Genomic DNA, 20,736 nt, shown 5'->3' on the forward strand with positions numbered 1-20,736 from the left:
AGAAATGAAATAACTGATCAGCTTTATATCAGCGCAAGATGCTTTATTGGCCTTTAAGAGCTATTTTTATTGACAGCAATATACTTTTTTATCTCCTCCAGCTCTTTTGCTTTAATATCCCTGGGTCAGAATTTCACACCATAACTTTGGCAGCTCTTGAAACTCAACCCTCACGTCTCTCAGGCTGTCTGCGCACCGATGCGCCAGTTTTACGGTAATGGGAGAGTAAAGTTTTTTTGTTTGTTTTGTTTTTTGCACAAACATCTGATAGCTGAGTTATTTTAGACTGAGTTTGTGTTTAAATCCATGTTGCGTGACGATATTTCCTCATCAGTATAAGCCCAGACTAAACTGCTTAGTGGGCAAAGAAAACAATCTAATTAAGCGTCAGCAGGTCTGATCATTTCGGGTCAGTGCTTCCCAACTGCTGCCTCATATTATCTTGTCCGGAAGCCAAGGCGTTTGGATTTCAGTCTGCTGGACTCAGCCCAAGGCGCAACAAGCTACTGGTCTGCAAAGATGGCTGTTCCCCTACACGCGCCCTGCTTCCAAACATCTCTGAATCATTTTTCTACCTATGAGAATGACAGCGAGCAACAAAAGAACCTTATTCTAGTAACGCGTTGCTTTCCAAGTATTATGGAAAGCGCCCTAGTTTCATTCACAGTCGGAAGATGAAAGGAGAGAAAGTCATTACATGTTGACACTTATTTTCCAAATTCCCCCGCTGTTGCCACCCATGCACACCACACCCAGACGTTCCGGTGCTGGCGTGGAAAAGCTGCCGCTAGATGTCAGTATAACTGTTAACCCAGTGCAGGGACCAGCCACAGTCAGATAAGCAAAGGCTGCAGTTTTAACTTTAAAGATCATGTTGATCATGTTCGTTTTGTTTCCCCAAATAAGACCAGTCTCAAATTCTATCGCTTCTGACTTAATGACCAAACTATACAACCCAATCCTGGTCCTGAATACGAGGACTTTTTTATTTTAAATGTCCTCTTTTCTGTTTGCGCAAGGATCTGTAGCACAAATGGGCATCAAACCAGACCGGTCTCTTTAATAACCTAACATATCAAAACACGGAAGCTGGAGAATCCCTCTGACATCACCGCAGAGCATCACTCCCGCATCTCGACACCGGTTATCTGGGGGGATGGATCAGCGCCTCGGCGGAACAAGACAGCAGGTGGAGGAGTGATGCAGCTGCGCGAGTTAGTGTTTTAAATGGGAACAACACCGGGACCATCCGCCCTGTGACCAGTTTCACAAACAGAAATGTTCCTCTGTGGGAACTGAGTTGTCTCTGCTCGCTGGTTCTCTTCGCATGGAGCAGAACAGGCGCGTTGGGACGCCAGGTTTTGCTGCGGCGATACCTCTCGGGTTGCACACAGCTCAGCACAATATGAGGCTGCAGAAGAAAGTTAAAAGTCCCACAGTCGGCTGCGTCAGCCCGCTGCGACTGGACTGCACTAATGGGACCGCTTTCTAGTTATGAATATTCACGTGCCATTTGTAGCGGCGATGAGGGCCACTTTGAAGAGTCGGGCGTGTTGTGAGGTGAACTCCTGGCGTGGGGAAAGCAGAACACAGTGAGGTTTATTTTTTGCGCTCCCAGTCCCGTTTACGTCCATTGCAGCTTCTGCCACTCCAGCCGAACATGGCAAGACTACGGAGGAAAGCCTGCATCGCACTGTTTCTCTTCACGCTTTTCATCTTTGGGACCATGATGGGACTGAGGACCCTGAAGCCCAGTGACGGCTTCTCGGATCTGGCTCCGGGCTTGGAGTTCGTGCCGATGACAGGAGGGAAGATGGACAGGCGCTCCATGTCCCGTGACGCCACCGCGTCCCCGGGTCAGGTCCGCCCGGCTGGCAGCGACACCAAAGCAATTTTGTCTAATTCCGGGCCTGACGGGACCATATTTTACGATGTTCATATTTTTTACTATATCTGGTACGGTAACCCACATATGGACGGCAAGTATATTCACTGGGACCACATTCTGGTGCCACACTGGGACCCCAAAATCGCATCCAGCTATCCGAGAGGGAGACACATGCCGCCTGAGGACATCGGCTCCAGCTTCTACCCTGAACTCAATCCCTACAGCTCGAGGGACCCGGACGTGTTGGAGTCCCACATGGAGCAGATCGGAGCATCTGCTGCAGGTACAGCTCAGAGCTGCAGAGGAATCTCAGGGAGAAAGGTGGAAAAAAGATCTGAGTGTAGGTTTCTTGCTCAGCAACCTCACAGAAATCCGGCTTCTGTAAGCGCAAAGCTTGCTCCTTTTCGCATGAGAGGCCACTGAGCATTTCAGCACCACATTTCTATGGGACAGCTCCCCACGCGCTCAGCTGCAAGCCCCTAAAAATCTGCTGATGCGCTGAGATCAACTTTTTCGGCCTAAATCGTTTGTTTTCTGACTATCACGATTTCAAGTCTGAGACAAGAAGTTTTAGACTCTGACTCAAGAAAATGTTTAATCTTCCTCAAATGTCCCTTAGGACTGGGTAATACAGTTAAAACCAGTATGAGGATATTAATGCGCGTACTGTTATATGAATATTGCAGATAAAGACCACTTTAATACGTATTGAAACTCAATAGCGCATTGCAACCCACTGTTTCACTATAGTAATAAAAATTAGGCTTCTTATAAATAACTTAAAATAATTACAATTATTACTTTAAATAACAGAAACATGTAGCTCAAGAACACAATATGGCCATATCTTTACATTTCCAGTCACAGTCTATATATGCTAAAATGTCTTTGTATCTTTCTTTAAATCATGGAGTCTGACTAAGACCTGTTATTTAAGACACACAAGAACAAAACATTTACAGTGTAACAATCACACATCCAGATTAGAAGAAACAACGTTTCTAAAGCCAGACAACCAATAATCAAGAGACAGGCTTTATAAAAACAATTAAAAGAATCATAAAGCTGATAGTATATCTTTAAATTCTCGCAGGGGAATGCAACAACCTTATTACATGCCTTATAAATTCAGTTTGAGTTTGACTGTGCACTGTAGTTGAAAATGAAATAAAAAATAGTAAGTTATCCTAAGCCCTAATGCCCCATATCTCCATTCTGAGAAGTCTGAGCTTTTATCAGTTTTTCAGATGTCTGGTGACATATTATTAGGCACAGTGTATCTTTAGTCGTTTCAGAAACGTGGATGGCTTCTCTGAAAGACGCCACAGTCCTGTAGCCTGGTGTTGAGTAACAGTCTGCTCTGTTCAGCCATCAACACCAACACATGATAGGCCCTGATGTTTCTGTCCTGCTGCTCAGGAGGTCATTGTACACCATCCAGAATGACAGCCAGACCAGCCAACCCTCTGAAACTCGACCGCACTGACAGATGGTTTATGAGAGGGCCGGCTCACCATTCTTAGTTAAAACAATCCATTTAATTAGACATCACAGGCAGCGAAATTCTAAATAGTTCCACATGGCTTTGTGACCGGCTCTCCATCATGTCAGAGGCCTGTAAATAATATTAATAGCAGTGACCATATTATCAACAGATAAGAGTTAGGTATTTGAAATCTAGTAGTCTCTGCAGCTCCACAGAAAGCAGACAAGATTTTAATGAATTAGTTCTGAGTGCATATTCGATGTGCCAAATCTCCTCTGTGCCAGGCCGTCATGAAGCAATTTCTCAGCCAGCATCAGAGAATGAACAAGCATATCACTACTGGAATTTATGAGCTGTCATACACTCAAGCTATTCAGAGATTGCCATTAAAACAAGATATAATAAACAGTCTTACGCTGACAGGAGTATATGTATTGATCAGGTGCAGGATGGACACATAAGCATTAGGTGAAAATAATCAGACCTCCTCTACAGAGCAATGGATGGAGACACAAATGACTAAAGGGGGATTCAAAAAAATTAGATAGACCAAAGATTACTACACACAAAAAGACCATGACTCTAAAACTCTCTAAGTCACTACAAAGACACAAGAAATAACTATACAAAGCTGCAAAATGACCCCAAAGAGACATAAAACCCAAAGAAGAACAAAATGATTACAAATGTGATGCACAATTGCATACAAATAGATACAAAAGGAGCTACAGGACACACATGAAAAACAAAGACACACAAACCATGTGATTTCTTACTCTTATATGTCTAAGGACTCATTTGCTCATTACCCATCCACAAATACAGCAACTTGGCACAAACATTACCAGCATCTATCTTAAGTGTGTTAAATACGTATAGCAATTACAATAATGGATTGTCAGGACAGAGCATCGCCTTCAATAAACATGCAACTGAATGTGTGCGTTTAGTGGTCTCAGTATGTCTGTAACACTAAGTGAAGGTCGGTATGAAAACCTCACTGTGTTAATGAAAGCAAAAGTTTTTCAGTGCATGTTTCTCTCCCCACACTCCCAACACTCCTGATTATAACCATGAAATCAGCACATCACTTCACCCAAGCATAAAATAAATTGTTTAGCGGTTTAAATCAGCTTTATTCCATTAGCTCCATATACTGTACTGTTGTGTTTCTGTGTGTTTCTAGGGGTTCTAGTCCTGTCCTGGTATCCTCCAGGCCTGGCTGACAACAATGGGGAACCTACTGAAGATTTGGTACCAGCTGTACTGGATGCTGCATATAGACACAACCTCAAGGTAAAAAGGCATCAATGCATTCTGAGTGTGTATGTAAATGTAAGTGGGAGTCCTGAAACAAAATGGGAAAAGAGTCCAAGGCTAGAAAAGGAGCAATGAATCAAATCTGTTAACTTGTTACTGCATACACCACAATGACTTTAGATTTTTTAGTGATTTGCTGTTGCTGATTGAAGAGTTGGTTTTCAGCCAGCAATTCCTAAATAAGCTTTTCAGTGAGCGTTTAAAACCTCACTTTACAACCTCAGAAAGAAAACTCACAGGTAAAGACCCAGAACAAGTAGCTTTGCATTACAAACAGACTGAAATATCCCTATAGCACCAACAGCTTTCTCTAAAAATACATACCATTATTTCTAAACTGATCATATGATTTGTACTGCAAGTGAAATATTCGTCAGTCAAACTTAGAAACTAGCAGGAAAACGAACAATGAAATACTCAAGTGCAATACAAGTACCTCATTATTGTACTTAAGTATGGTCAATTATTTTCCACCACTGTTTGTCTTTCCAAAACTGTAATACTGGCCAAAGTGGTTATAAGATAGATGAACTGTGCACATTGTCTTTCACACAGCACAAAGTACAGAAAGTGACACAATGTGCAGTATAGTCTGATTACAGCCCACACCCTAATTGTGTAAAACCCCCGGGTTATGTAACAACAAACGTCTGTGTCTGAAGATATACATAATGATTTCATTTCTGAATGGTTACCAGAATGTGAATGACATTGCAGCTCAACATGTACATGTGATTGTTCATTACAGTATATCTCCATCCATTTATCTCAATAAGAGTGCTGCGACATAAGAGCTAGAAAAGGATTAGTGATGCTTCACAGAAGTGAGCAGAGAGCTTAACTCAGCTCAGGCATTCTGCTGTGGTGTGTGTGGTAGCTACAGCTTCTTTTTGCCACCAGAGAGTAAGATTGAGAGCTGCTGTAGCTCAGCTTGTAAAGCTGTTGCAGGGATTAAACCCCTGATGTGTGCTGCTTCAGTCACATCACCACCATTAGAGGAAAAAAATGGGTCAAAGTTCTGCAGCTGCTGGATCAGTTGTTCAGTGAGGACCGATTGAGCTCAGGAGCACATCGGCATGGGCGAGACATGGGGGAGGTAGAAAGGCCACATGACCAATTGCCAATTAGGTCAAAGAATGGTGGTGGAGATAACCATCTAAGTTGGCCTGTCTGTCTCCTGTCTCTTTATCAAAGACTTAAGACACAGGAAATGCTTGCTTTTAATGTGGATACAGTTGATGTCAGATGATCTGCAGGTACCGATAGAAAGGGCGAGTAAAGGTAAAGCAACAAAATCATGATGCTCCCTTTGACCACAAAGCTGTTTTCACTGATGTGTTTAACATCTGTTTGTTATACTCCTGTAAAATTTTGTTAAATGATGAAAAGAGATACGTGTTCTTCAAATCATACTTACAATTGTGAAATTCATCACCAAGATTAATTACAAAGCAAAGTAATTGGAAGGATGATCATTGTAACACTTTTCATTATCATTCCAGTAATTGAATCCTGATGTGAAGATAATTTATTTTCCAGCTGCGATGTGACACATATGGGCCTGCTCCAGTCTGTAAACAGACAGGCAGTGAGTTTGTCAGTCTTGTCAGACTGTATATCATCTTTATGATATATCATATGATGATACTGAGTATTTATTTTCCAGGGAAAAAAATAATGTATCTCTGTGAGGGCACAACAAGAACAGCGGGATTAGACATGCAACACCAGGCTGATGAGATTTAATGTCCTGATGTTTTTTGGTCATCAGTGACCCAAGCATGATGTTTTCATATACAGTGATAGAAATGCATATGTGGACAAACAGACTGCGAGATGCTTTCTGCAAATTAACTGAGCATCACAGTGAAATACAATGGTGTGAAAAAGTGTTGGCCCCCTTCCTGATTTCCTATTTTTTTGCATGTTTGTCACACTTTGTTTCAGATCATCAAACAAATTTAAATATTAGTCAAAGATAACACAAGTAAACACATCATGCAGTTTTTAAATGAAGGTTTTTATTATTAAGGGAAAACTAAATCCAAAACTACATGGCCCTGTGTGAAAAAGTGTTTGCCCCCTAAACCTAATAACTGGTTGGGCCACCCTTAGCAGCAACAACTGCAATCAAGTAACTTGCAGTCAGTCTGTTACAGCGCTGTGGAGGAGTTTTGGCCACTCATCTTTGCAGAATTGTTGTAATTCAGCCACATTGGAGGGTTTTCGAGCATGAACCGCCTTTTTAAGGTCATGCCACAGCATCTCAATCGGATTCAGGTCAGGACTTTGACTAGGCCTCTCCAAAGTCTTCATTTTGTTTTTCTTCAGCCATTCAGAGGTGGACTTGCTAGTGTGTTTTGGATCATTGTCCTCCTGCAGAACCCAAGTTTGCTTCAGCTTGAGGTCACGAACAGATGGCCGGACATTCTCCTTCAGGATTTTTTGGTAGACAGCAGAATTCATGGTTCCATTTATCACAGCAAGTCTTCCAGGTCCTGCAGCAGCAAAACAGCCCAGACCATCACACTACCACCACCATATTTTACTGTTGGTGTGATGTTCTTTTTCTGAAATGCGGTGTTACTTTTACACCAGACATAATGGGACACACACCTTCCAAAAAGTTCAACTTTTGTCTCGTCAGTCCACAGAGTAGTTTCACAAAAGTTTTGGGGCTCATCAAGATGTTTTCTGGCAAAACTGGGTCATGTAGTTTTGGATTTTGTTTTCCCTTAAGAATAAAAACCTTCATTTAAAAACTGCATGATGTGTTTACTTGTGTTATCTTTGACTAATATTTAAATTTGTTTGATGATCTGAAACATTAAAGTGTGACAAACATGCAAAAAAATAAGAAATCAGGAAGGGGCCAACACCTTTTCACACCACTGTAAGTAGAAACCACATAATTGCTCATTGTGTCTATAAAAGCACTTAAAGCATCACAATTAGACAGCAGAGCAGAGAGCACTTTAGAATAAAATTGTGTATAGCAGCATGTTGAGTATATCTGAGCACCCTCATCCAATTCTCCTTGTTTTGATCAACTCCTCCCACTCCTTCTGCACAGAAGGACATTTATCTTTGGAGTGCTTCTTGCATAATTTCCGCAAAATGCTGACAAGGTAAAGAACTTTGCCTGAGATGATTTGGAACTGTTATGCATTTTTTAAATTAAATAGTTTCTCGGCTCTTTCCCACTAAAAGGCTGGACGAAGGGCAGGAGCAATCACAACAGCCAAAAATGTATAAAATCAGGATTTAGGAATCACACACACATAGTTGCAAAGTGGCTTCCAGTTTATCTAATAATACAAAAGTAGCTTCACTTTGAAGCATCAAATAACTGGGGAGTCTTGTCTTGTCTTGTCACTAGAAAAATGAAAACTCATAAATACTGAGCTTATCTAAAACACACTTGAAATTTTTATTTTGTGAAAGAGGATTAGGATATTTTTTATGTGCCCTGTCTTCCATCAGATATCTCTGTCCTTTCTTGTCTTGTGCTGTTTGCAGATTCAGGATTGTGCACAATTACAATGAGCCTTGACTTACTGCTTGACAAACTATCAAAAATGACATAAGCCAAATGAGTCTTTATTTGTTTTATGTTTTTCAATGGAGCGTTAATCAATCTGGCATTAATCCTTTCCAAGATTCATGGGCGAATGAACCTATTAAGGGGGCCTAGAGCAAAACTGACCCCTACTGAATATACGTACACATATAACTGAACAATTGGCAAAGGGCAATGGAACAAGTATTAAAGCAAGTCAAAATGGAGATGAACGTAAACGGGATGTATCAAATGTACCAAAAACAGTCTATCATAATGGCAGTCCCACAGCACACAGCTAAAAGGACACTGACCCCACTTTGGGTAATTCTGCAAAAGAAAGCAACATACTTTTATTATATAAGCTGCAAAGCATTTCAGCAGCACCCACACACGGCTCGTTGGTCGTGTACTCTGCATGGCACAGTTAGGAGCTGATCACATGGAACCTCCACAGTGATGCTGCTGTTCAACCTTAGCTTCAACGGGAGCAGAAATAGTCCATCTGCCCTGGGGGACAATGGGGGCGGTTTGGTGGGGACAGGGTGGTGGGGATAGGAAGCTGGGTGCAGGAGGGGAGGAGCAGAGGGAATTGTGCACTGTGTCCTATGACTCAGTTTGCCTGTCTGAACAATCTGCACCCTGAGGGGTTGTAAAAGTTCTATCTAGTAACTAGGGCATGTAACTGCATGTACATGGGAGAAAAAGGCCCATGGGTGCCCATTGATGGCTTCAGCAACACTTTTCCCCCCAGATAAACTGGTTTTTGTACCCTTAAATTGAAACGTTCGTCCACTGGCTTTGACCACAGAGTGAAATTGGCAGTCTTGAATAAAGAAATGTTTCAGCTTTGAAGATGGTCTAATGGTTACAAAGGTTTGGACCCTTTATCTCTTTGTTGGCTCCCTCAGTGCTTCCTGCATGACATGGCACTAAATTCCACTCTGCTCAGCATAAATCATGCTGGGGTACATCCAGGCTCATGCTGTCAATGTTTATGAGGTATTAAAATGCGTTGACTGTCTCATTTACTTCTAAATTACTGCAGAGTAATGGGCCAGTGTGTTTGGAAAATGAGCTGAGCTTTCTAGTGGCCTACGCTCTGCTGCATTGAACAGGGGAGTGTGACAGCCCCCCCTCCCCTCCCCCTCTCCCCTCTGTGGGTGATAATAATCTGCTTTAATATTCTCCAATACCCCACAGTTTTTAAAAAAAAAAATAGGTTCATATTTGGTCTCACTTAACTGGGCTGTAACTTTATGAGAAGTCCAGAGATTTATTACTTCATAAACTCTGATTCTGGGCATTAATTTACACAGAGGTCCATGACCCTTTTGTGTTTAATCATATTTATCATTTGCAAGCAAAGTACACACCATCAAAATTTGGGTTTTATTGCACAGAAAGGCACTTAACATCTTCATTGTAGGCATAAGTGATTTTGTCGTTCTTTCTGCTGGCGTGGCTATCTGCAGTTTAAAATAATGTGCTAGGCTATAATGTATCCCAGATACAGTCCAATCCATTTGTACACTTATGGTCAATGTCATGTTGATGAGCTCAGTGCTGCCAAAAAACCTTTTTTTACAGGAAACTCTGCAATACAGCTTCTCCACATTAAACACATTTAATCTGACAGTTGGCGCAGCTTCCACCATCAAACCAAGATTAAATGCAGCGAACAAAAACGCAAACGTCATTTTTATTCAATCTCTTGTGGGATAATGACTGCTTTTTAAGCAGAAATGCTGAACTAGATTGCATTAGGTTTATATTCGGGATAAGACGGGAGTTCAACACTGTAGGTTTAGTCAACACTCGTGTCACTTCAATGACGACTTCGTACATCGATTTAGCTGCTGCTGGCCTCCATCATCTTAAAAAAGCCATTTTCCTTCACATTGTTTCCCGTGGGGTGTTCACCACCAGAGGAGAAAAGTGTTTCACTTTGATCATACATTATTCAAAGTCACTGAATTCACTAGTGTGCCTTAAAATATTGTACTTTTTGTACATGACAGGTCCGTTGTTCTTCTGCTGTTTTTGCACATGAGCAAATACTAATTTCTAACAGAGCCATCAACTGAGTATTGCAAAAGTATCCAGATGGGCACCAGTATAAATGAACCACAATTAAAATATGGTTCATTACAGACAAAAAAGATAAACTAGAAATGTGAAGTCAGGGAGGAGTTCTCTAATGCAAAGGGTTTTAGAAAATCTATTAATACAGTAACATGGCACCAGGGCACAGAAACCTGGTACCTGATGTCATGCTTTGCTTGGAGCCACATAAATTCAAAAAGGTGTATAACTGACTTGTTTTGCATAATGAAATGACCTCTTGCTATACTACTATAAGGATCTGTTCTTACCTGCTTCTCAAACTTTATCAACCCTGTATGAGATCTCTTCTCTGTGTCAACTGGCCACTGATTTATAGTCAGTCCTTGCTAAGGTCATCTGTAAGTGCTGACTGTGGCTTTTTTTTTTTTTTTTTCTTATTAATGGCAGCAATTTGATGGATAGAGACCAACAAGGTGTGTGTCTTTCTGCTGGTTTTCCCAGGTTGCATTTCATATCCAACCATACAGAGGACGAAGCGACCAGAGTGTGCATGACAACATCAAGTATATCATTGACAGGTAGGCGCTTGTCTAGCTCCATTTCTCCACTGCTGCATCAACTCGAATAGAAAACTATTAAGATTTCATGTGTAGTTCAAAGAACAGTAGTTACCAAACTAGAATCTCTTAGAAAGCATTTCTGAACATACAAGGCCAGTTTCATAACTTATAAATGAGTTTATGAAGCAAAAGCTGGTTTTCCAAACTTGAGTATTGGGATTACTCTGAAAAGAAACATCTTTAAGGTTCAGTTTTATTATTTCCATACACGTGCATGAGATACATACAGGAAAACAACACATTTCATAGACCAAAGTGCAACATGAAACAGGCATCAGGACAGGTGAAAAATAGGCAGAAAGGTACAAACTTGATACACTACAGGAAAACTTTAAAAGTGGGTCTCAAGCTGTTAGGAATCCTCCAGATTTTTACAGGAGTCTTACTACATATGGTCAGACTGCATCAAATAGTTTTCTCTCTATTTCTAAAATGACTCTATATATGAAGTAAAGATGTTATATAGATATTTAATATCTGATGCCCTGCTGTCAACCTGAACAAATAACGTGCAGATTGCAGACTGAAGTGGTCACTCATTGGTCACATCAGTGCTGCCGAGGGGACAAACCTTTCTAGACTGATTTTTATGACATGGTTGTTCCTCTAGCACTGGATGGAGGAGAAAATGAACATCTTCAGAACCACTAGTTTTCCATTAACCTCGCAAAATTATGATTTTACTACATGTTCCTACTACTGACTTAGTCAACGTCTCATAAATTGATTCTTTCTGCACTAACTTCTTACTGTTTTTAAAGGTATGGTGACCATGGAGCCTTCTACAAATTTACTTCCAGCACAGGGAAGAGTCTTCCTATGTTTTACATCTATGACTCCTACCTAACTCCTCCAGAGTCCTGGTCTGAATTGTTGACTCCCACTGGCTCCCACAGCCTGCGTGGCACAGCCTATGACTCCATCTTTATTGCCTTGATTGTGGAGGAGCGCCACAAGCACGACATCCTGGCAGGTGGCTTTAATGGCATGTACACTTATTTCGCCTCTAACGGCTTTTCCTTTGGCTCATCCCACCAGAACTGGAAGGCCATCAAAGCTTTCTGTGACAGCAACAATCTCCTCTTTATCCCCAGTGTGGGGCCTGGTTATATCGACACTAGCATCCGTCCATGGAACAACCACAACACACGCAACCGTGTGAACGGTCGTTATTTTGAAACAGCCCTGCATGCGGCATTGAACGTGCGTCCAGAAATAGTCACTATCACATCTTTTAACGAATGGCACGAGGGGACACAGATAGAGAGGGCAGTGCCTAAAAAAACAGTGACCCGTGTGTATTTGGACTATCAGCCACATGGACCTGATCACTACCTGGAGCTGACCCGCCGCTGGGCAGAACAGTTCAACAAAGAGAAAGAGCAGTGGCTCATCTGAGCTTTCATCAAACATGCTTGAATCAGCATGCTCTAGTGGAAGTGTCTGTGGCAGCTCCCCAGAAGTTAGCAACCATAATTCGGTCGCCCCCTAGTGCCTGGTTGCACTATAGGTCATAAACCCTGATACATCTATCCTTCCATCTACATCTACTTATTCCTCTGTAGGGTCACGGGGATCTGCTGGAGCCTATCCCAGCTGTCTTTGGAGGAAAGGCAGGGGTACAACCCTGGACAGGTCACCAGTCCATCACAGGACCCAGACATGAAACAAACTTAGAAATTCAAAGTATAAGTCAGTTTGCTGTTGCAAAGAATCTGGTTGCAAAATTTATCACAAAAGCAAGATGGCAGCCTTTGTAGGCAGTTATTTGGCTTCACTTTCACAAAACGGCGGAAAGTGATGACGCCACAGTCGATGTTGGCCTCTCCACGTTAGCAGGTAAAAAATCAGCCACATTGAAAGTTTCACGTACAAATCCAAACCTTTTCTCAAAGGTCATTTTATAGGTCATATTATGCCGTTTTGTGTGCAAGTGATCATTTGTCTGATAAAATTGCTTTTAATGAATGATTTGATGGAATAAAAAGGGATGTATTTCGGATGATTACCATTTTTGATTGGCAGCCTGATACTGAGGCTCTACCTCTAGTTGCTAAGTCATTGATCTTTATATACAGTCTATGGTCGTGAGAAATGACCTATGAGGTTTGTGAAGATTGGGAGATTTGTTAGGGCAAGAATGAAAGTTAATTTTGCAATATGCTGAATTGTTGCCTTTAAAGTTAATTTCAAATCATAGAAAATATTTAACTGTTCCACTGATGAAAACCCATATGAAGGAATTTAAAAAGCATATTAGCTAGTAAGTAAAACACACTACCCTTTAAATATGTATATATTTATAGCATGTAGATTACTGCTACTATTTTCCACTGAACTAACCACAGCAAAGGTGTTTGGCAAGTAAAGCAAGTCAGACAGCCCATTAAAGCAAGTTTTCAAGGTAGTAAGAACATAGTTTGGATCTTGCTGTTTCCGCAGACATATATAATTTGGAGTTTGGTGCGTTTCCCTTTATGGAAACATGCCACGTTCATCGTGGGCTTGAATGACCTTCTTTTACTTAAGGCCAAGGTTCAGTGTTTTTGATCAAAATGTACTACTAACTGGGGCCCTGTGCTATTTGGATCTGTGAAATCCTGCTGCTTCTTGAATTAAAAAGGTACTTTCACACAGACATTTCTAATTATCTTTGATCCGTTTTATTTAAAGGGCACTTCTGATTGGTTTCTGCTATCTTTTTTTTTTTTTTTTTTTTAAACAATCTGACTATTTCACAACCCATTTAATATAAACTGTGTGAAAATACCTTAAACACATGCGTGAGGAAGACTTGCCACTTAGAAAAAAAAAAAACCCTTTTATTATTCCAAGGCTGTGCAATCCACCCAAAACAAATTCAGGCAATGGGAATTTTTGAAAAATATCCCAGTTAACCTTCAAATGGACGACGAACTCCAGACCATACATCCACTTGGTCCACATGCTAATCAACATAACTCTGAAATATGTTCTCAAATGTTACAACAGCTTGAGGATGCTCCCAGGCCTGCACAGTTTAACTAACAAATAATAAAGTAAAATAAAAAATGCAGAGCTCCCATAGGTGCCTGCTACACCTCAAACCATTCTAGAACTATGACCAAATAAAAAACCGTATTCTCAGTTTACCCACATTGCTTTGACAATACAAAAAGACTCACATATTTTATGCCAGAAAAAAAAAATAGCATGACTAGTTTGTGTTTCTGAATAAATGAGAATTGTAACAGTTTAAAATAATCCCATGATAATAGACATTTAGACAGTTAAGGCAGAAAATGTGGTCATGAAGAGAAAGCCACTCTAGATCTTAAAATCAGTCACCAGAACAGTATCTGCCACTGGCACTTTAAGACTTGAGTTGTTCCTGAGTTCTTTCCTGGGAAAGCTAAATTCCTCTTTTCCAAAGAAGCCCCAGGTTGTGCGTCTTTGTTTGTTGTGCAGCATTAAAGGTCATTCTTCCAAGTTTACCGACAGTCCATATTTGCGCTCCAGCACATCAACCGTAGAAGAAAGGGCACTGAAAACAGAATTACAGTGATTTCCCATTTTAATATACAGAGTCTCCTTAAGAATGATCTTTGGTGGTTTGGGGAGAGGATCTGAAAGTATATTTAGTATAACACATTGTAAAGATTTCATATAAAATACCTCATTGTCCAAATTGTTTACTACATTACTTTAGAGATTATTATTCACTTTAGAGAAGGTGGCTCATCCTTTCAGTGGTGCGGTAGTTTATGGTTACAATATCGTTACAGTAGAAATGAATAGTAAACCAAACACTGACAGGTGCTTCATGCAGGCGAATCCTAAGAAATTAGCCTGTGCTTAGTTTTGGTGCTTATATTCACTTCTTTCTTTGTTTCCATAGTACAGTCACATTACACTTGACAACATTCGCTTTGGCTCCAAGTAGGACCAAATCCTCTACCTGTGTTTCCACTGGAGGAGCCACAGTCTAAAGTTCTGAAGAGACAACCTCCTAAAATGTCCTTTTTTGGATGGTAATCGCTGACGGTTTGCTTTTGGGTTGCAGGTTGTAGCACTGAATGTCACATAATTGGTATGGTATGAAAGCATTTTCTGTAACCTTGTTATACATCCTGCATTTCCAAAAACCAGCAACTACAACCCTGTTGTTTTACTTATTTGTGTTCAGTAATCAGGATGGAGCAGCCCAAGAAATGTTATGATCAATGAACCAAGTCTAGTTTTTGTTGTCTGTTCTTGGATTGTTGTACACACAACTGATGTGAAAGGCAACATCACAGTTTTGATACATCATCAGACTAATTCATTGTCCTCATGTGGAACTTTTAGCCCTTGGAAAGGTCTTGAAAATGATGAACAAAAGCACCTTTTCTTCAACCTCTCCCTGCAGATCTACATGGTCAGCCAATAGAAATAGAGATGCAGTGCTTCTGGAATTGGAGAAATGTATTATTCTGATGATGAGCCATCACATAGTACTGAACAACTGGACACTCCCAGATGGCAAAATGCAACATCTGTCTCACTGACAATTAGAGATCACTCTGCTAGGTTTTTTATTACAGAAATCTGAACCATCTTATCTTTGGGTCAGTTTTGTTGAGTGGAAATATAACGTGACTTTATGGGTCAGTTTTGTTGAGTGGAAATATAACGTGACCTTATTGTTCTGTTTTGTTTTTTTTCAATGTGTATGCATCCACTGATGAAACATCAGGATAATAATTTTGTGGGTTTCATCAGTTAGTCGGATATTTTCCTAAGACTTAATGATGGCACACGTAAATACAGGAAGTTAAAAGCTAACTGGGTCCCAGTAATAGCATGAACTTACCAGCCAGGTCTGATAATGCGATATTTGTGGAGCACTGATAAGTCGACCACTGTTGAACCGAGGCGGATCTGGTCTCCTATTGGTCCACCATCCACCACCACAGCTAGTTGGGGCCAGAGCTCCTTGAACTCCTTCAGAAGAAAAGCAACAAAACATTAAAGACGAAAGAAAATGTGTAAACCTAAAACAAAGACAGACGTAGCTCTAACCTGAATAAAGCTGCTGGCAAACACACTTGATTAAATTTTAAAACCTCATGAATGTACTTGGATAAAAGCAACCCTCAACTTCATCTTGCATCACTTTATCTTCCCGCATTCGAAGCACTTACGTGTACTTCCACGGTGCTGGTGTGTGAGCTGAAGTTGGCGCTGGTAAGTGCGAGTGGCTCTCCACACATCTGACACAGGCGCCTCAAAAAGTGGTGGTCTGGGATTCGTACGCCTACAAGCTGAAGGACGGGTGGACATCGATGTTCACGTCTTAATAACATTTCTCTCATCTACGTTGAATAATGTTCAGTGAAAGGAGTGAACTCACTGAGGTAAAGGGGTTGAGATCTGTGTTCAGCTCTTCAGATCTTTCGAACACCAGCGTGACAGGACCGGGAAGCAGGTCACCCAGAAGCTCTTCCTTCACCTTCACCTTACAGTACCTGAGCACAAAAAAAAGGAAAATCAAGCCATGTTCCATTTGAGTTAAGACTTTTAACAACAACAGGGCCTATTATGCAGTTAAGGTGTTGTCAGTCTTTTTTCTGTTTAGTCTTGAGCTCAAATTATTCAATGATAATTCCATTAATGAATTAGTCAAAAGTGCAATGATCAGCAACTATTCTCATAAACAAAAATACTGTTTAGTGTTTGTGGCAAAAACACAAAACACTGTGGTTCCAACTTTTGCGTCAGGATTTTGCTGCATTTCTTTGTATTATGTAAAAAATAAAGTGAATTTAAGACTAAAACAGGCAAATCTGACATCACCGCTTTGTGCGTCAAACTCTGACGGTCATTTTTAGTATTTTAGGACCTTTTTAAACAAATATTAATTAAAAAAAAAAAACAACACACACACACACAATCATAACAATCATGAAAATATTTGGTTGTTGAAGCCCTAGTTTGGTCCAGTTTTTTTTTTTTTTTTTAATATATCCGCAATCCTTCAGTCCCCTCTGCTTTATTTAGAGATTTAGCAGCCATGTTTTCACAGTCTCCAGAGAAATGATATGTGATATGGGGAAATAAAACAGTTAGGTGGCAAATGAATTAATGAATCCTGGTGTATTTCTGTGACAGCAGGTGTGCTTCTCACTTGAAATTTAAAATGTGATGGTGCGGAGATGGTGTCTGCCTCTTCTATGTGTGACTTCTATGTGTATGACTAATATGTTTGTGCTAAAAAGCAGGTCTAGAAAGAAACCATCACACTTCTGAGAGACTGACACCAAAGCAGAACAGTTGTCACTGATAGTTTGAATTAGAAAAAAAGTTAAAAAGTCTGCATTCAAACTGTAGCTCCATTACAAATGTCAGCCTGTCATGATCACTGCTCACCATCTCCCAAACAAAATGATCCCAGCTCTAAGTTTTCCTCTGCTTCAAGTGGTAAAACAGCCACCTTTACATACACTTACTTATAGATATCCTGAATTTCTCCTACACAAATCGCTAGTGGTTTCTGCCCATTTCTTCCTTTGATGTTGTAGATTTTTTGGATGGCTTCAGAGTCCTGGGCCAGGCATGCCAGGCCATAGACGGTGTCAGTGGGCACAGCAACGACGTGGCCGTCCTTCAGAGCCTTCACTGTTCGACTCAGGATTTCAGCACCATCTGCAGTTCAAAAATACGGAGGGTCACTGAAGCAACTTACATAACACAAAAACAGGGGAAAAGCATTTGAAGGAATGCAGAGGGCACAGCTACAGCTTTTAATAAAGGGGCAGTAATGTTTCTACAGTCACAGAAACGCATGGTGTGGTTAGCTGCTGCAAGGGCTGCACCATTAGATCCTTAAATAATCTGCCAGTTATTCTCTTAATTGATTAAAAATTCCTATAAAATATATTTGAAATCTTTGCTTGAAAAATGACTGAAAATAAAATAGTTTAAAAAAAAAATTCTGTTTTCTTTTTTTCTCTTTTCTTTCTTTGTGTATCAAAACTACACTGTACTTTTTAGAAGGCTAAATGCTTATTAACTGCAATTCGACAAAGCTTAACAGAATAAAGACTACAGGAAAAACATGAGATAAATTTCATATGATAAACCTCTATAGTTTCTACTGCCCAACTGTAGACCTGAGGTACATAAATACTGAACATCAGTCATGTAACACTCACATGTCACATAAGTGATGAGTCACCATAATTGCAAATCCAGTGGTGGCAATTCAATTATATGCTTTCAATGCAAATACCAATGCAGTTAAAATGCACCTTTTGCTGGAAAAATCTGGGTTTCCCAATATCCTGCTAATGCATCTGGAAATTTACAATCAGCTTTATTTTGTCCTTCTTGGTCTTTCCACACTTCTCTGCATGAGTTTTAATATAGACTGGTGGGGGGGAAAAAAACCCAGTCAGCTGTCTGTTTATTAACCATAGCAAATTCACTGCCAGTAATGATGGATTGTGACTAAAGTTCTGTGCAGCTGTGGATTTCACCTTTTAAAACACACTAGGGCTGGTCCATATCATGCAGGACAGGAAAATCAGGAATCTGCAGTAACACTAATGTTTATTGTACAAACACACATCATCCGTAAATGATCTTCAGCAGCTAAAACCTTTCACTCACTAATTTATACAATAGCCTGTAGGGACCAGTGTGTACTTTTGCTGTCAACAGTCGCAATTAGTTTTATTTGTTACTTAACTGGCTGCCAGGTAATTAATGCCAAACTATTCTGATACACATTTGGTTTTTTAAAGGAAAATGCCAAACATTTGCTGGTTGCAGCTTATAAATATGAAATAGACTTTTACTTTGCAAACTGAAAATATTTTGGTACAAAATGTCAACTTAGGCAGTGGGATCTGAAAATGTGCTTTTCCTGCTGCTGTTCGACAAGTTATAGACAAATGCTTAATGATCAACTAGTCTAAAAAACAATGAGAAGTCACGTAGGAATCTGATGTAATACGCTGCGATGTTTACGTTATGTAGTTAAAGCAACGCATCATACTTTAGTAGCTAAAACCCGTCAAAAGACCTTTGTCCAAAACTCCGTCTGCAGGGACACAGGTGCGCTACAGCTGCCACTGCCTCACACATGTACCTGCTTGACCCTCCGGACGGGCCGCCGGTACCGGCCCGTTGGACGTCGGTGGCAATAACCGCATGACTGAGGTCTTCAGCTCTTTACACATCTCGGCCCCGAGGCGATGAGCCGCAGCTGAACTGTAAACTCTTCGGAATTTGATTAATTTAACGGCGATATTACAAACCGACTTCATAAAATCAAAGCTGCGACCACTGGTGTCGTTTCATAGCCAAGACGCATGTCGTAGCCGGATGAAATACAGCGGAATCAAACGCTTCCGGTTTACGCCCCCAACAAATGACGACATTTTTCTTAAAGGGCCAGCAGCACATTAGGGAGGATTTATTATATATACATATTTATCAGGAAAATAATTCCCCGTGACCCTGGCTTTCAGGAAAAGCGGGTATAGAAAATGGATGGATGGAAAAAAATTTAAATAAGAGACAAATAAAATAAAATTGATGAAAGCAAAGAAGTATTACACAAATGCAACTGAATGCCCTCATAAAAAAACGATACAAAGAAGTGTACATTTGTTATTATTATCACACTTACATTTTTTAGATTTGCGGCCAAATAGTAGTAAACACCAGACTTTTGGATGTTCTAACCAAATCTAACCAACGCAATGTAACATTACATTACAATGTGTTACTGTTACTAACGTGTTGAATTTGTAATGTATAAATAAATATGCTGGCTAATCATTCTCTTAAACTAACATACAGTGCCTGTTGACACGAAGAACTAACAGGTGGGAAGATGCTTTGTATGTTTTAAAGAGGTTAACATTATTAGAAAGAAGCCTTAGAAATGCCGAGACATTATTAGAAATGCAGGGAAATGTGAGACATTTTTTTGGGGGGGACTAAGAAAAATCTAATGATAAAATAACCACATTTTATATAAAATCTATAATCATTTAGATTTTTAACTTCAAAATTACAATCAATATAATTACAAATTAGGTTCCAAAACATACACGGTAGGAATACTTAATATTAATTGTGGGATAATATCTTGTGGCCACTTGGGATTAGGAGCCTGTGGCAGGAGTGATCTCCTAGATCTTTGAAATATAACACTAATGATACACACACCTATAGCCTTTTTCTGCAAAAAAGAAAGGGGGAAATTCAAATTTCTGTTTCAAATGATTTCAACAAATATTATAATAATAATAATAATACATTTTATTTCATGGCGCCTTTCAAAGTCTCAAGGTCACCTTACAGATAGAAAAGGAAGCATACAGCATGATATACATAGAGTGCATTAAAACAACAGTAACAAGAATACATAAACGGCGGGAGAGAATGTAAAGGCAAAAGCGTGGATTATCTAGGAAGTGGGCGAAGTACAGTAAAAGTAAATTGAAATACAGAAACCCAGATGACAGAACAACAAATATGAAACAGTATGAGACAATATGAAATAGGCAGAGGGTGGTAGGACATCACGGGCTGCTTTGAGAAGTTAAGAGAGTTAGGTGGAAAACGCTATGCGGAACAGATATGTTTTGAGTGATGATTTAAAAGTTGATAAGTCCGGAGACGACCGGATGCGATGAGGGAGAATGTTCCAAAGGCGGGGCGCAGTGTGGCTGAAGGATCTAGCGCCCATGGTGGCCAGGCGCGCTGTAGGGGTGCAGAGGAGAGTGGAACTGGAGGAGCGGAGAGGACGAGGCGGAGAATAGAT

At 40.3% G+C, this 20,736-nt stretch overlaps 2 protein-coding genes across 2 annotated transcripts; one reads left to right on the forward strand and one right to left on the reverse strand.

Moving 5' to 3' along the window:
* Positions 1–1,645: 1,645 nt before the first annotated feature.
* On the forward strand, positions 1,646–12,338 carry LOC113136704 (glycoprotein endo-alpha-1,2-mannosidase-like protein). The gene is made up of 4 exons (XM_026317726.2): positions 1,646–2,171; positions 4,561–4,670; positions 10,822–10,898; positions 11,702–12,338. The coding sequence occupies exons 1-4, from the start codon at positions 1,661–1,663 to the stop codon at positions 12,336–12,338; spliced, it is 1,335 nt and encodes a 444-aa protein (XP_026173511.1). The 5' UTR covers positions 1,646–1,660.
* Positions 12,339–13,612: 1,274 nt separating this feature from the next.
* Positions 13,613–19,308, reverse strand: yrdc (yrdC N(6)-threonylcarbamoyltransferase domain containing). Its single transcript, XM_026317725.2, has 6 exons — positions 19,051–19,308; positions 17,408–17,603; positions 16,312–16,426; positions 16,103–16,222; positions 15,772–15,902; positions 13,613–14,463 (listed from the first exon to the last, which is right to left on the reverse strand). The coding sequence occupies exons 1-6, from the start codon at positions 19,226–19,228 to the stop codon at positions 14,397–14,399; spliced, it is 807 nt and encodes a 268-aa protein (XP_026173510.1). The 5' UTR covers positions 19,229–19,308; the 3' UTR covers positions 13,613–14,396.
* Between the last annotated feature and the right edge of the window lie 1,428 nt (positions 19,309–20,736).

The sequence above is a fragment of the Mastacembelus armatus genome, chromosome 16 (assembly GCF_900324485.2).
Source record: "Mastacembelus armatus chromosome 16, fMasArm1.2, whole genome shotgun sequence".
NCBI lineage: Eukaryota > Metazoa > Chordata > Actinopteri > Synbranchiformes > Mastacembelidae > Mastacembelus > Mastacembelus armatus.

Excerpts from the sequence above, each read along its gene's own strand:
- LOC113136704 (XM_026317726.2), top strand. The coding sequence starts at position 1,661 with ATGGCAAGACTACGGAGGAAAGCCTGCATCGCACTGTTTCTCTTCACG. Across the intron at positions 2,172-4,560 it reads GATCGGAGCATCTGCTGCAG|GGGTTCTAGTCCTGTCCTGG; the intron begins GTACAGCTCAGA and ends GTGTGTTTCTAG. Across the intron at positions 4,671-10,821 it reads CATATAGACACAACCTCAAG|GTTGCATTTCATATCCAACC; the intron begins GTAAAAAGGCAT and ends TGGTTTTCCCAG.
- yrdc (XM_026317725.2), bottom strand. The coding sequence starts at position 19,228 with ATGAAGTCGGTTTGTAATATCGCCGTTAAATTAATCAAATTCCGAAGA. Across the intron at positions 16,427-17,407 it reads GAAATTCAGGATATCTATAA|GTACTGTAAGGTGAAGGTGA; the intron begins GTAAGTGTATGT and ends TTTTGTGCTCAG. Across the intron at positions 15,903-16,102 it reads CCAGCACCGTGGAAGTACAC|GAGTTCAAGGAGCTCTGGCC; the intron begins GTAAGTGCTTCG and ends TTTCTTCTGAAG.